This window comes from Podarcis muralis, chromosome 3, assembly GCF_964188315.1.
Source record: "Podarcis muralis chromosome 3, rPodMur119.hap1.1, whole genome shotgun sequence".
Lineage (NCBI taxonomy): Eukaryota > Metazoa > Chordata > Lepidosauria > Squamata > Lacertidae > Podarcis > Podarcis muralis.
The window spans coordinates 99,695,114-99,711,791 of NC_135657.1; the positions used below are offsets into that span (position 1 = coordinate 99,695,114).

At 43.1% G+C, this 16,678-nt stretch overlaps 2 protein-coding genes across 2 annotated transcripts in view; one reads left to right on the forward strand and one right to left on the reverse strand.

Moving 5' to 3' along the window:
• On the forward strand, window positions 1-16,460 carry LOC114593729 (guanylate cyclase soluble subunit beta-2-like). The gene is made up of 13 exons (XM_077925342.1): window positions 1-1,072; window positions 2,035-2,131; window positions 2,733-2,929; window positions 3,222-3,327; window positions 4,062-4,165; window positions 4,425-4,641; window positions 5,656-5,976; window positions 7,218-7,366; window positions 8,173-8,319; window positions 8,932-9,086; window positions 10,445-10,587; window positions 11,568-11,666; window positions 16,282-16,460. Exons 1-13 carry the CDS (start codon window positions 971-973, stop codon window positions 16,458-16,460), a joined length of 2,016 nt encoding a protein of 671 aa, XP_077781468.1. The 5' UTR covers window positions 1-970.
• The window catches only part of LOC114593725 (ribonuclease H2 subunit B), a 19,009-nt gene continuing 15,350 nt past the window's right edge, over window positions 13,020-16,678 (reverse strand). The window contains exon 10 of the mRNA XM_077926396.1: window positions 13,020-16,571. Within this exon, the coding sequence (XP_077782522.1) occupies window positions 16,542-16,571 (30 nt within the window). The 3' untranslated portion in view covers window positions 13,020-16,541. The remainder of the gene's footprint in view (window positions 16,572-16,678) is intronic.

Here is a 16,678-nt window from a genome sequence, read left to right on the forward strand (position 1 = left end):
TCCCATTGGACTTATTTAAAGTGGGCCTGTCAGCTTCATCAGTGGAGCATGGTGCCTCTGCCTTGACTCCAGATGAAGGCCATGGGGTATCCTTCCCATTCAGGGGTGTGGAATCTGTGGCCCTCCAGAAGTTGCTTTCATCCCTGATCGTTGGGCTAGCTGGCTGGAGCTGGCTGAAGTTGCCGTCCCATTACACCTGGGGGAGGCTGCAGGTTTCCCACCCCTGCCTTAGCTAATCATCCAGTTCCCTCATCAGCTGCACTTTTTGCCCACCAAAACAGCTAAATGGAGCTCCTACTGAAATGCAAGAACTAGCCTTGCGATTGACGTCTCTGCTGTCCCGCCCATTGCCCTGTGAGAACTGTACACATTTCTCTGAATGGAGAAATTTTGTGAAGAAAGTCATATGATACTGGGGGCATTAACAATTGCTAGGGTGTTGCGTTGAGGGGGGGGAACAGGCAAGTCTTCTTCATGGCAAAAGGTATACTTTCTGCTGTGCGCAGGTATGTCTCCTTCCTGTCCTCTGCCAAACGCAATATTAGTGCTATGCCATGCCACACACTCTCCTCACATCACCAAACAAGGGGTAGCTAGGTTGGCAGGAGCAGGGACCGAGCAACAGGAGCTCACTCCATCACAGGGATTCAAACCGCTGAGCTTCTGATCGGCAAGCCCTAGGCTCTATGGTTTAACCCACAGCGCCACCCGGGTAGGGTCGACCATATGTTTCCTGGCAAGAGAAGAGATCTTTCTGAGCAGCTGAGAGGTCTCTGCATTCAGACTAGGACGTTGGCCAGGCTTGTGATCTTTTGAGAAGGTGTAATGGCTGGATTTTGCTCATGCTCAGTGCTTAAGAGCGATTATTCCAACCCTGTTATTATTTGTTCATCTCATTTATTTCCACTCAGAGCTGTCAGAAGAGGTAGTGCTCAAACTTTTTGGGGAATACTTTTTCAGTTTCTGTAAGATGTCTGGATACGACAGAATGCTACGGACCCTAGGAGGAAATTTGATGGAGTTTATCGAGAACCTTGATGCCCTTCATAGCTATCTTGCCTTGTCCTACCAGGTACCTCCTTTGCTGTGTAGACACAATTCTGAAAAGCCCTTTTAAGAAAATACAAAATAAACAATTTTAGAAAGGGGGGGGTGAATGTGTGACCTGGACCTGGCCTGCCAGTCCCTGGCAAAACTGAGGGCTTCTTTTCCCTATCACAATGCTGAGGTGAGGGGAAAAGTTTAATCTGCTCATTCTACCTGGGATGGTGTGATACAGCACTGTTCTCTACTGGGGCAGTTTGATAAGTTTAAAGTCCACCTCTCAGCTTAGTACTACGACTGGGAAACCTACAATGACAATACAAGAATTACAATACAATAATTGTTCAGTCCGGACACTGAGATCCAGCGCCAAGGGCCTTCTGGTGGTTCCCTCACTGTGAGAAGTGAGGTTACCAGGAACCAGGCAAATTACCTTCTCAGTAGTGGTGCCCAACCTGTGGAACTCCCTCCCATCAGATATCAAGGAGATAAACAACTAACTTTTAGAAGGAAGCCCTGTTTAGGGAAGTTTTTAATGTTTGATGTTTTATTGTGTTTTTCATATTCTGTTTGGAGCCGCCCACAGTGGCTGGTGAAGCCCAGCCAGATGGGCAGGGTATAAATAATAAAGTAGTAGTAGTAGTAGTAGTAGTAGTAGTAGTAGTAAAAGCAAAACTGAATCATTTTTCATTCCTCCTCTTGGCCGCACAAGAGAAAGAGAGTAGAGGGAGAAGTATGTGATGTAACATGAAACTGTGGTTAAGCATTACGACTGAACTCCACACAGGCATTTTGACGCTGAAAAGTTGCCTGGGAAGGGAATGTGGTCCTTGTTTGGAGAAAGCCCGCTCTCCCCCCCCCCCTTAACAGAATTGTCTCAGAGGCGCTTGTCCCAAGGATGTTAGGAATGCATCTTTTAAGAATGTTGAGCATAACTATTGTGTGTAGGATTCCCCCCCAAGAAAATAAAGCAATAGTTTTTCTACTTAGGAAATGAATGCGCCATCATTCCGAGTAGAAAGAACCGATGGGATGTTGTTGCTCCACTATTACTCCGACAGAAAAGGCCTGTATCATATTGTCCCAGGTATACTACAATATCTTGTTCCTTGTCACGTTTTGCTCTGTAAACCTTTTCATAGAGGGTAGAAAATACGTTTGCACTAATGAACTACCTGTTTCCTATTTTGGGACAATTCCTCCTTCCTCTCCAGTGGTCCTTATGGCCCATCCCACATTGTTCAACAGGGTTCCCCTCCCTGAGTGCAGTCTCCATGAAGAGAATTCCACCTAAAAAGCCAGAATGCTTCAACCCTAATTGCTAGAGGAGAGGGAAGTCTGGGCATGTGTGAAGAAGGAAGTATGGAGCATTGTGTTGGTCCAGGAGCGCCTCTTGATTAATGCCAATTGTCCGAATTATGGAGGAGCCAGCCACAAGTCATGCCTGAGGTGGAGGCTGGTCCATGGCAGCAACACACTCCCAGGCCGCACCCGCTCTGCCTTTCAAGTTGGCAGACACGGGTTTGCGTGGCACAGTGGGATGCAGTGAGCTCCCCAGACCCCACTGGGGAACATTGCCAGGAATTTTGCCTCATAAATCCTGGCTTTCCCCTGCCTGAACCTGAGGAGCAACCACCATTGACTCATGACGTGACCGGAAACACAAACGATTATTCTTTCTTACATAGGAATCCTTGAAGCTGTGTCAAGAGATTTCTTTGACAGCGAAGTGACGCTGAAGATTCTTCATCAAGATCTAGAAGAGGAGCGCACTGGGAAGAAAGAACACGTGGTGTTTTTTCTTTCGCAGAATGAGAAAGAAGCAAAGAATGGGATCGAAGAAAAAATAGCCTCTGCAGGTGAAGACTGTCAAGAGGATGAAAAGGTGACAAAATTGGTCCTGTCAAAAGTGGGAGGGGGGGTTAGTTTTGAGTTAGCAGAAACTAATTCGTGGCTTAGAGAGGGGGAGCAGCCTTGCAAGTCTCTTAAGATATTGTAATAGATGAATCACTCTCCATGTGTACAGCAAAACTGATGTATACAGATTTAATTATTGTGCTTTATACCTTCTATGGCAACCATGAGGTTGCTCTGTGTAAATGGCTTTAGAATATGAGCATGATTCAGTTAATCTTAATTACCACGATGTACCATTTTTCTACCAATGTTCTATTTAGAGACTGGATGCTGCTTTCCAGAAAGGGAGGGAAGAATCTGTGTTGCACCAACTAGAAAAGAAATCTCACTGGGACATTGTGAGGCACATTGTGAAATTTAGGAGAGGTATATTAAATCCTTCTTAACCCCAGCATGATTATTGAAATGAAAGATGGGCCTCATCAGCATAAATTAGAGGTTGTCTTTGGATGTAAGTATCCTTACAGAAAACTGCCAGACGATATAATAGATTGATATAATTGGAATGTGATGCCTTGCTGCTTCTCAATTACACTGATCTATGCTTAAGTTCAGGTAAGTGAAAGCCTGGAATTTTATTACATAGACAAAGATACCCACCCCTTCTGACTACACACACCAAATCTTGTGTCCTGCTCCAAATTTTGATGCGATGTTCTCCCCACCACCACCACCAATAAAAATCAGATTGTAAATATGTTAGAAACTGTGTGGAACTGTTTCAGCCAAATTCTTTATTATCCAGCAAGTAGAGCTTCACAACCTCCAGAATAATGAATACCAAGGTGTAGGGGGGCTGCGGGTTCTGAACAGCTACTTGTGTCTTCCAAACCAGAAATAGATGCTGGACTGGCCCTATCATACATTATCCCCCTAAAACGGTGAAGCATTATCCCGCTACAAAGGGGGATAACTAAGGCAGGAATTGATATCTGAATGGTATAACAAGACGTTTTCCAAGTGTTGGCCACAGCAAAGGAAAGGATGTATCAATGGAGAATGATCAAATTACTATATACAGGCGAAATGTGGAAATTCAAGAAAATATTCTCTCTTTGTAAATTCACTCTGTGTGTTGTCTATCACTCTGTGTTTCATAGAGGACCTTATTCGTACCTTGGAGCCATTTTTTCCTGAGAGACTTTGGGTTGAGGAGAGAACTTTCTGTTGTGCGTTTCCTTTCCACATTGTGTTCGATGAAACAGTAAGTTATCCATTGGCCTGAATCCTTGTAGCTGGAATAGAGATGCTTGTTGAGTTGGTCTCAGAGTATCTGTGGTTGAAGTGTATGCAAAGTTTTAAAATTACGAATATATGTTGGCAAAAGGTGCTGTTGTTTTTTGTTTAAAAAATGATGTAAGTGGGATCACACATGAAGGGTTTTTTTTTTGTTGGTGCTCAAGAGAGTTTGAAAACTTTCCTTTTAGTCATGAAATTATGCAACCTTTCTATCTGCTCCTCAGCTGACGATCAAGCAGGCTGGTGTGAACATTCAGAAATTTGTACCAGGCTTGCAGATCTACGGAACCAGATTAGATGAGTATTTCTCTATTGTTCACCCACAAGTTACATTCACAATCTTTAGCATACGGAAGTTTATCAACAGCCAGTTTGTTCTCAAGATACGAAGGGATGCGCTGCCTAACTTGTGGACGAGACGGCCCATGCTAAAGCTCAGAGGTATCAAACAAACTTGCTTTTTGCAGGCATCTGAATGCTAAGGACCCTCATGCTAGCACTGTGGTGGCAGGGAAACTTGAGAGATGGTCACCTGCAGTTTTATATAAAAATGGTTGGATGGCTTTGGAAGACTCCCACATTTCTAGAAGTTAGTTAATCTATGTGATTCCATTGATGGATTGCTTCCCGTAAGTGTCTTGAAGTGATTTCACAGAAAAATATATATATAGACAATTAAAAATAATTCCATATTTAAAAACAATTTAAAAGTCAATGCAGAAATAGACAGGTATAAATAACTCCACTTAAAAGGCCAGCTGAGATACAAAGGTCTTCAATAGGCACCAAAAAAAGAAAAAAGAAAAGAAAAGAAAGATGGCACCAGAATAGATGCAACCACACTAAGGGCCAGATTCATATACAGTATTGTAGTACCGGTAATTTGGGCCTGTAAACAGTTAATCTGAACAATTAAGATCTAATTTCCATTCATTCTGAGTGGTGGTTGCACAAGAAACCAGCATTTAATACCTGGGAGCAAAGAGAATATAGCCTGGTGTCTCCTGATCCTATGAAACTTACTCACAAATCATACAGAGACTTTCCTTAGCAAATGGAATACCACCATAACTGCTTGTATGCAAGGCAAAATAAAACAAGGAAACAGATCTACATTTGGGGTGTACAATATACATCTCTGCTATAAATTTGTGTATTGCATTTACATATTTTATTAATATGGCAAATGCCAATTTAAAAAATGTTGCCCACCTCTCCCTTAGGAGCCATTCCTCCTTCCTTAACTCTTCCAGTGCCTCACAAAAGAATTCAAAATTCTGGACCTAACTTCTAAACCTCTGTTAGGATCTGGTGACGAAGTATTTGCAAGATTTGGGGGGTTCAAGGTGTACAATAGGTTTGTGGTGGTGTTACAAGTAAGATTCAGCTTAATCAGTAGCTTTAAGCACAAGGGAATATCATTCTGTAACTTATTTCATTTTTTTTAATGAAAAGGACAAATGATCTGGATGGATTCCATGAAGTGCATGATGTACTTGTGCTCACCCAAGTTGCGCAGTTTGGAGGAACTGGAAGAGCAACGGATGCACCTCTCTGACATTGCACAGCACGACACAACAAGGGATCTCATCCTCTTCAACCAGCAACGGCTGGCAGAGATAGAGCTATCTAACCAGCTAGAGAGGAAGAAGGAAGAGCTAAGGATTCTCTCCAAAAACCTGGAAGCGGAAAAGAAGAAATCGGAGGCTCTGCTCTACGCCATGTTGCCAAAACATGTGGCCAATCAGCTTAAGGAGGGCAAAAAGGTGGAAGCAGGTAAATGCTTTTTATTGTCCTTTCATGCTTTAGTGGCAGCAAGGATATCACTGTAATGTTTTGAAAGACTGGGCAGCTACCCAATTTCAACTGGGAAATTCTAATAAAGCAAGACAGGGGGGTTCGGCAGATAGTCTGGGGGAAACTGGCTGATACTCTAACATTGCTGATTTGGCAGGTTTGGCCTTGGTTGGTTCCCCGAGTTCTGCTGGGAACTCAAGATCAGAGTGGGGTGTATGTCTCATAAATAAATATATTACAGTATGATGAGCTTGAGTGATTTCAGCTGGAATGTGGGGCTATAGCTTGCTGTTTAAAGTGTGTCAGAAGTATTGCCATCTAAGCGATTCACCTCAGCGCAAAAGGATTCAGAGGATATGTTATTCTTTCTTTGCATATTTTTACATTAAAAGCAGATTTTGAGAACTGGAAAGTTCTGTCTGAATGCATCCCGATTAAAAGTGTCCAGGACCATGTGCAAAGGTTTGCTGCCTTCACTGACAAACCCATTGGTCCAATAAAATGTAACACCAGTCTAAGCCACTTGAGTCCATCTTGAAACAGAAAGACTTTTCACAGTCTGGGGTTGCCAAGCTTTTTTGGAATAGAGGGAGCATTTTGAATTTTGAGAGGGTGCTGGGGACACAAGTCACAAAATGGCTGCCGTGGAGTGTGGCATAGCACAAAATGGCTGCCATTGGGCATGCAGCATAGCACAAAATTAAAGAGACAACCACCCCTGACTGCCTTATTCTAACCTTGGGAAATCAGCTATGTCCTACTGGTCCTAATGAAGGAGATTGCACATGTACCAATGGTGTTGCTGTCTAATGATAAGAAGCAATATTCCTCAGTACCAGAGGGAATATGCAGGGTGACCATAGCCACAGCCACTGCCTGGGAAGAGTGGGGCCACTACTGCCTTCTCCTCTCTGCTCTACCTTTCTCTCTCCTGCCACAGGAGTTTCCAGTCACCTCAGGCAGCAGCAGTGGTGTGTGCATGTGGCAGTGGAGGCAGCAGCGGCAGGGCGCCATTTTCTGCTTTGCCTTGAGCGGCAAAATATCTTGGGCTGGCCCTGAATGTGGGGATTGGTTTTTCATCTCTACCAACAGAAGGACCGGAGCAAATGGCACTGTCAACTGCGTTGGCCTTACAAACAGAATGGTGTCTTGTTTTTGTGGCTTAAAATAAACAAAACAGACTTTCCAAAATAGCCATTCTTCTTTTAATTATTCCCTAGGAGATTTTAGTTGCTGCACAATACTTTTCAGTGATGTCGTGACCTTCACAAACATCTGCTCTGCCTGTGAACCTATTCAGATAGTGAACATGCTTAATTCCATGTACTCAAGGTTTGATCGGCTAACTAGTGTCCACGGTGTTTATAAAGTAAGCGTTCTTGCAATTTACACACATTTTCATCACTTACTCTGCCTTTCCTGCTCATCTTGATGTTTATAGCTGGTTGTATCAAGCCCTATTGCTATGAAAAATTGTTTTAGAATGATGGGCACAAGGATGAGAATGAAAACTGAAGACTATTAACTTGTCAAAAACATTAACATGTCAAGCCTTTCCAGACCAGTTTTTCCTTCATATCATTTCCCTCTGCAGCATGCCAGTATTCTTGCCTCCTTTTATTCCTGTAAATATTTCCCCTGCTACCTAGAGCAGGCATAGGCAAACTCGGCCCTCCAGATGTTTTGGGACTACAACTTCCATCATCCCTAGGCAACAGTGGTCAGGGATGATGGGAGCTGTAGTCCCAAAACATCTGGAGGGCCGAGTTTGCCTATGCCTGACCTAGAGGATAAACTGCACTAGTGCAACCCTTTAATTGTGGTGGTGGTGATAATGTATTATGTTGACTATCCGGGACAGATTAATGTCTCCATCCAACACTGCCCACACAGAAACATAGAGTTGGAAGAGACCCAAGAGTCATCTGGCTCAACTCCCTGCAATGTAGAAATCTCAGCTGAAGCCGAGGAAATGTTGTGTGCTTATTAATAAGCCTTGCTAAATGGGGCAACTGGCTGTGGACCCTCATGAGAGCAGCCTCTGAGCTATAGGTGAAATATAGGAAGGACACCTCTCTGTGTGGGACAGAAAAGTGGGTAGCAGTCATGGCATGTGTTGGCCAAGGAATTTTCTGTCTTCCCATCCCTACAGTATGCCTCTCTATTGCCTTACAGGTGGAAACAATAGGAGACGCCTACATGGTTGTAGGAGGGATTCCAGTGCCTGTCAGCAGTCATGCTGAAAGGGTGGCTAATTTTGCCCTGGGCATGAGAATAGCTGCAAGGGAAGTGATGAACCCACTCACAGATAAGCCTATACAGGTACATTTGATCTTGACTTCAATTGCATGATTCTATGGATGCCTAATTCAGAAGTAATTCCCACTGAATTCCTGCAGTTGGCAAGGCAGTTGGATGGGATGACCTCCCAGTTCTCTTCCAACTCTGGATCTCAGTTCCAGCACCTCTCAGGTGGCTGCCATTGACATTGTAAGAGAACACGGGAGGCATTCATAGTGAGTTCCGGCACCTCTTTTTTCTAGAGAAATAGCACTGTTGGAAGGTGTCACTATTAGTTATGCCTTTAATTGCCCTCCTGTGTCTGGTGAGACACTAGGACATTGTTCATGGAAGACAATCTTACTCGGCTACAAGTGATCACCAAAGAAGAAGAAGAATCCCATATATTATTTTCCCAAACGTTCCGGAGTATTTCAGCCTGGTTCTTCCATTGCTGAGCTATCTCTCACCATGCTGCAGTCAGTAGGAAGCCGACTAGTTTGCTGTGGTGCAGAAAGTGTTTTTGAATGATGGCCTTGCTAAATGTCATGTTATACTGCAACAAATCCAGGAGGTTGAATGAAAAACAACCAACTATTTCTTTTAGAGCTGTAACAGAGAACACATTTTCCTTTGTTGTGTTTATGCCAGCAGATTAGAATTGGGGTGCACACTGGACCAGTTTTGGCTGGAGTGGTTGGGGAGAAAATGCCCAGGTACTGCTTGTTTGGCGATACAGTCAACACAGCTTCTAGGATGGAAAGCCATGGACTTCCAGACAAAATCCATCTGAGCCCAACAACGTTCAGGTAAGAACCTGCAAGTCAATCAAAACACAAGGAAAATTCTCCTCTTGTCTTTTCTACATTGGCAGTACCAAGGCTATCAAATCCCAGACATTTTGTGGGATCTGTGCTGTCCCTAGGACCACTAACATGCTCCACATCAATTATCGAATTATCTTCAGGGGTAGGCAGTGAGAACTTTTGTAGGGCAAAGCGGATGACCTACTGATGGATACTACTGCCTTTCTCATATTCCAATTGTCCACTCTATATATCAGGTGTGGGGAACCTCCAGGTGTTGCTCAACTACAACTCCCACCATTGGCCATGCTTGCTGGGGCTGATGGGAGCTGTAGTTCAGCAACGTTCCCAAAGCCTACTGCAGATCAATAGCAACATTTTCTGGCAGTGGATCCTTATCTAGCCAAAAGAGCACTAGGTAAAGGGACCCCTGACCATTAGGTCCAGTCGTGGCCAACTCTGGGGTTGCGATGCTCATCTTGCTTTATTGGCCGAGGGAGCCGATGTACAGCTTCCGGGTCATGTGGCCAGCATGACTAAGTCGCTTCTGGTGAACCAGGGCAGTGCACGGAAACACCATTTACCTTCCCTCTGGAGCAGTACCTATTTATCTACTTGCACTTTGACGTGCTTTTGAACTGCTAGGTTGGCAGGAGTAGGGACCGATCAATGGGAGCTCACCCCGTCGCAGGGATTCAAACAGCCAACCTTCTGATCGGCAAGTCCTAGGCTCTGTGGTTTAACCCACCCCCATCCCTTTAAAAGAGCACTATCCACACAGAAAATGGAAATATCAGCAGGCTTGGGGGAATGGCAGAGTTTGCAGAAGCACAACCAATAGGGGACGACAGTAAAGTGGGGGGCAGGCATGCACCACATAAACAGCCAGAGAGGACTGAGAATGCTCAGGGGGAGAAAAAATGCCGATGGACGTGGAGATAAGATAGAATGGTGGACTTTGGGAGAGGACATGGCTCCACACGGGAATGCTTGCTGCAAGTCCCACTTGTAATTTCTGTTAGGGCTGTGTACACCCTATACCTTTAAAGCACATTCTTTCCCTCGAAGAATTCTGAGCGCTGCAGTTTGTTCAGAGTTGCTGGGAACTGAGATCTACAAAGGGTAAAATACAAGGCCCAGAATTCCTTGAGTGGGGAAAAACACATTCTGAACATGCTTAAAAGGTATGGGGTGCACACATCCTTAGATGCATAAGCGTCAAGGAGGGTAGAATTTGGCAGCGTGGAATTGGGTGGAGGAGCGGGCAGTATCATGAGGGACAGAGGTGTTGGACACCTGTGGATTTTGGGAAATGGGTGAATTGTGAGCCCCACATTTTCTGTGCTTCTCTCACTCAACAGAGCATTATCACGCCAAGTGTTTGAGATGGTGGAAAGGGGAGAGATACAGGTCAAAGGAAAAGGGAAAATGACAACACATTTTCTGAGGAAAAACCTCCATGCCACCGAGAATGAAATAATGGGACGATTGGAAGAGACATCAGGTAATGGCGACGGCAATGGTGTGAGTCTGTCAAGGGACAGAGAAATTCTTACTGTTGTTTAATATTTATAGCATCATGTAAGGTGTCAGTTCTGAAATGAAATCGCTCTGCCACCATCTACATTGTGTGATGTATCTACACTAAGAGATTGATGTATTTATCTCTATATTCTTGGATTTAGGTTCCATGGCCAGGCCTAGTTCTTATGAAATCAAGCGTTGTTTTTCCTACACTTTATTTTTGAGCCTCGCTGTGCAAAACTGCTTCTATTTGTAAATGAATCTACCAAGTTTCAAGGCCACCGTGGATTTGAAATAAGACTCCAGTCAAAAGCTCACGTCACCTTACAATTTGCCTTTTGAGCGCACAAGATTCTTACTTGTCTTTTCCATAACGGATTAATCTTGCTCATGTCCTTTGACTGGTGAGATACAAAAATGGAATCCTCAGCTCAAATTCAGAGAAACCCAAGTAAAAATGCAGTAATAATAATTCTGCCTCAATATGTTGGTGCTGGAATTTCCAAGCTGATGCACTTTTGATGGTTCTTAAATGCTTTAAGTTTTTATTTCATTTTTAGCTGTTTGTTTTGGTGCTTTGTAGTTTGCTGCCCTGGGCTCCTTTGGGAAGAAAGGCAGGGTAGACTTTTCATAAATACTACTACAGTGGTACCTTGGTTCCCGAATGGCCTAGTTGTCAAACAAATTGGCTCCCGAACGCTGTAATTGTTCCGGTTTGCAAACGTTTTTCACAAAGCCGAATGTCCAACGCAGTTTCTGATTGAGTGCAGGAAGCTCCCACAGCCAATCGGAAGCTGCGCCTTGGTTTTCAAACGGTTTCGGGAGTAGAACGGACTTCAGGAACAAATAAAAGTCCGAGAACCAAGGTACCACTGTACCAGAGTGTGTGTATTATGAGGTGTGTTAATTTGTATAGAATTTACACAATACTAGCCCTTTTCTCTTTTTTTGTTGAAGCAGACACTTTGGAAAGCGATCATGGCAAGAATGTTGTACTAATGAAGTATGCTGAAGATTCTCTTACAGCCAGAGACACGGAGCATAGAGACAATGCGGCAGGTTTGTTACAATGTTCACGCAATGCACAGAAGCTGTGGGATTAGTATTGGTTACCATACTCATGTTTACCTCCCCAATTTTGGAGAGGGAGGGGGGAAGTGAATAAACTCACCATCCCTCAAAACTTCTAGCGGCCTCCAATAAATCTGCTGCTATAGTGAATCCAGAAGGCTTGGTTCAGTTGGTGCAATTCTATAAGTGCAAGGGCTTTTGAACCTCAATGGAAGAGAATGGGTTTTTTAAAAAATCAAGTATTAAATAAAGGAAATACATAAGATAAAATTGGATGGTATAATAGAATATGCAGCAGAATAAGGGTTGCATAGAATGCCATGGAGAAATGAACTGGGAAGTGATACGTGATGGGCAATGTATGTATGATGAATGTAAAAAAAACAGTGGAAAATGCACATTTAAGAGAGAGAGAGAGAATGGGATTTTTGCCGATTTCTCCTGCCTCTTGGAACTGTTGTCGCTTTGATTACCTAGATGCAGAAACATGCACATTCCCTTTCAAAAATGAGAGTTGAACTGAATTGGGGGGGGGGGCGGGGATATTGTGTGAACTATCATTACCCATGTGAATTATTGTACTCCTGTGTGGCAGCAGACAATAATGGCGCTACCTCTAGGATGGCTAACAAACTGGCTCCAAATTAGAATATTCCTGATTGTTTTTCTCGCACCTTTTGCTTCCTTCTCCCTGGTTACCTGTTAGGGGCTGAAAGTGATGCTCCCCATGGAGAGGATTCACAGCAGAAAAAAGAAGTCTCGCTTCCTAATCTGTCAGAGAGTGCGGCTCCCTCAGCACTTTGCGTCCTGTTTTAGAAAAATGGTCATATGAGGAATGAAAACTCAATGGGCGGGGGGGGGGGGGGACTTCGGTATGTTGCCTACACTACAGCTTGGAACGTAACCCTGTGTGATGAATTCAAGAAGCGGCAAAGGAAGAGCAGGCAATGTTTTGCTGAGAACAAATGGTCTACTTCATCCTTCTCTTAAAGCGTTTGCACTCCTTACAGGCCAAACATGAAAGGCTTCATTTCATTTGAAACTTCTTTCCTTCTTCTAATGTTTGGCCGTATTGGATAGGATGAGAGAAGCCACAGGAAGCACAGTTCTCCTTTCTGTGCAAATCTACATGATGGGGAGGGGGGGCTATTTGTCTGTATGTGCATAAATACATAATTGATGAATGATACGGGTCTTATATGGTATATTTATGATTGCTTTAAAAGGTGTTCTAAGTCGCTTGGAGACCTTTGGGTAACTAGTGACCAACAAAGAACAATAGACAATAAACTGTCCGTCAGAAACAGGGCTTAGCTTTAATCACCATTCTCACAATTTAAGATGAATTATCTCAAATTTATTTATATGAATAATCACATCTGACACAATGGAATTAAATTATAAAGCAAAAAAACCCCCACACCCCTACTTTTTTATTCACAACAAAACCTCTGTCTGAGTCTTCCCCTTAAATTGTTGTTGTTGTTGTTTACTGTAATTATTATTACAATTTGTTATCCTCCCTTCACCCTAAGGTCTCATGGCAGGTTACAGCAATTAAAGCACAACATTAATGTTAAAATTATTATTATACAATATTAAAAGCAGTTTAAAAATGAGTTAAAATTTTACAAAAATAAGGCAGGTCCTAAAAGCATACATCTCAAGAGTCAAAACATTAGCAAGTCCCTGTTAATTGCAGTTGGCAAGTCTTTTCCTGATCAGCGATTTGGGGACTACAAAGGGCTTAATGCCACATGGACAACTTTCTCTCCAGGCTTCCTTAGGGAAGCTGCCATTAATAATCAGCAAAGGGCAACAGGCAGTGCACTAGCTCGCCTTTCAGGTGGCACTAGAGACTAAAAATCTCTCTCCCACCTTTCTTGTGATTCAGTATGCCCAATACCTTTCCTTCCCAAAAGCCCTTGTTTAGAATCAGCATGGACCCAATTACCAGCTCCTGGCACTTTCTGAAATAAGATTTACCACTTCTGCTGGTGCTCGACGAACGATGAGACACGTAGCTTATTGAGTTCTTAGAGCAAACTGCCAGCAATTGACACTGTTTATTTAATGCCATGACTGTGCCAGGTGTTCCTGGGGTGTTAGGCAGGTGGGTAAGCTGGTAAGAAGCTGTGGTGTTTCCCATTTCCTGAGGTAAATTTCAGGAGGAGCCGTACTCCTTCGATTTCTATCTCTTTTCCTTCTGGTGTGGTGTTCGGTACATAGTATGCTTAGTGGTAAGGTTTAGATTCATTATAAGTTATTGTAAGTTTAAGTTAGGTCGGCTGCAACTGGATTTCTTATGGACAGTGCCAATCCTGAATGTATTGGATTTGTGACCATTATGCTCATTTGCCTTCAGTAGCCGTAAAGCTCTGCTGAATGAAATATAATTGTCTCTGGTCTATTTTTTTTGGGGGGGGGGGGGATCCTGCAATGTGTTTGAATTTTTACTCTGCTAATTAAACATTGGAATCTGTTCTGGATCAATACTGAGTAGAATTGCACGCCACTCTGTAACTGGAAAGATGTGCTGTGCAATCCTCTCCATGGTCTGTCAAAGCACATCGCACTTACATTTTGACTTTAATTTGCACAAGACACTTTTTGGTGCCTGATGGAACTGTGGGTTAAACCACAGAGCCTAGGACTTGCCGATCAGAAGGCTGGCGGTTCGAATCGCCGCAACAGGGTGAGCTCCCGTTGCTCGGTCCAGCTCCTGCCAACCTAGCAGTTCAGAAGCACAAAGTGCAAGTAGATAAATAGGTACCGCTCCAGCGGGAAGGTAAACAGCATTTCCGTGCGCTGCTCTGGTTCGCCAGAAGCGGCTTAGTCATGCTGGCCACATGACCCGGAAGCTGTATGCCGGCTCCCTTGGCCAATAAAGCGAGATGAGCGCTGCAACCCCAGAGTTGGTCATGACTGGACCTAATGGTCAGGGGTCCCTTTTTCCTTTTATCCCAAGAATACTAGGCCTGAAATCCATTCTAAGGAGTAAACCCTCTTAACACAAGACATAGTTCTGTATAAACGTGCCTAGGATGATATAGAGGTGTCCTATCAAATAGAGCCAGGACATAGCTTCCAAAAAACTGAAGAAAAATTAACCAGACACACATTTAAACAAGATGACCTGGTGAAGGACAATGGGAAGTTTTACGGTTTGTACTTTCTTCTAAATAAGGTACAGCGGAGTTTGCTCGCGTAGAGGAACAGCATACAGCTTCTAAAAATTCCATTTTCTTCAAATAAATAATAATGCGATTTGAAGGGAAAGTGCAGTATCGCCACAACAAAACACCTGCCTTAAGGGAAGATAGGAATCACGTGTGGGGAAAAGTGCATCTTTATTGTGAAGGGAATAATCCAGGGTAAAGGGTTCTTTGCATAGTCCCCGGTTCATTAAACGACTTTTTAAAATTGACATATCAACTTTCAACAGAAGTTTACATGGCAGAAACCCAATAAAAAAGTAAAAAAACAACACAAAAAACATTAACATTAAATTGCTAAAAATAAAGAAGAAGAAAAGCACACACCCAGCCATCAGAACAGTAGTACAAGTAGTGCAAGAAACAGTAATAATATATCAACCTTTCAAAGTTCAGGAAGTTAGTGAAGCAGGCACAAGCCAAGTATCTCTGAGTTTCCCCCAACCAGGGAACCACCACAGAAAAGGCACTGTCTCTTGTTGCCATCTGCCTCCATTTTGAAGGCAGAAACACACAGGCAAGTTTATTTGGGAGCAAGTGGTCCTTCAGTTACCTTTCCTCCCATAGGCACAAGGGTTAGATGTTGTGCTTTTTCAGAAAGGAAAATAAATTACCTATATAAGCCCTTAATAAGATTAAACAGGATTATCTAGAGCTTGCCCACACCAGAGTTTGCTGTAGGTTTGCATTCACATGTAATTTGTGTAATACCAGAACGTTAACCTCAAATAATACAAATCTTGATTGATAAATTGCTAGAAATTGGACTCCAAACCGTTGGACTCCATTCAGGGTCGCAGATAATTTGTTTTGGTAGTTTGGGGTGGGTGGATCAATTGTCACTTTTGGCTAACCCCCCTTCCACCCCACTGCTTCCTTAGTCTTCTCATTTCTTTTCTTGTAACTATTTCTGGTACATTCATGAAGGGAGGATATTTTTTTTCCCTTTTGATCCCTCAGATTTGCACAAAACCAGAAAACTGCACAAGGAAATGGCACTAGCATTAGCCTCTCCCCCTTTGTGTGTGTATAATTCTGAACCATCAGGTTTGCTGAAAACTGCACAAGCAAATTTACAATTGCCTGGCTATGCCTACTGCACACTTCTTATGCAGATTTTTCAAATAAATAAAAGACCCAAGGTGCACAGCTATCTGTGCACATTCCCTGTTGTTACTTAATTGGCATAATAACAAATGAGAAGACAGGTTCAAACAGAAAAGGAAACTCCTACCAGTATGAATGCGAAAGACTGTGGTTTCTCCTCAGAAACAAATTCAAGTATGCACAAGTGTGGAATACTCCAAGTTAATTTGGATGGGAAAAAGTGGATTAAGAGATAAATAATGCTCACATGTGGACAAGCCCCTCAATACATTTGCTGAAAGCTGACAGCAGTAAGCAGACAAGGTACACCAAGCCAGAAATGCTCAAAGGACAAGGAATAATTGTACTAGATCAAAATCTAGAACTTCAAGCTAGAGATCCCAACCACATACCAGAAGGGAAATTGACCTCATCGAATTCCAGCTCTACCAGCGAATCTCACCTGGATAACAGTCTCTAACAATACAATTTGCATTTCTTTAAAATGGTTTTAGGAATGTTCCACATTAAAACAAGGCATCCACATTTCCTTTCATTCCCTTCATCTCTTCCTCTGGTGACGAGCAGACATCTAGTGAAAGAAAAAAGCACATCTATAAATATTATTACCCAGATGATTTGTCAACGAATGTATTTGTAACACTTTGATTTTGACAGTTCAGTCAGTTTAACAACATT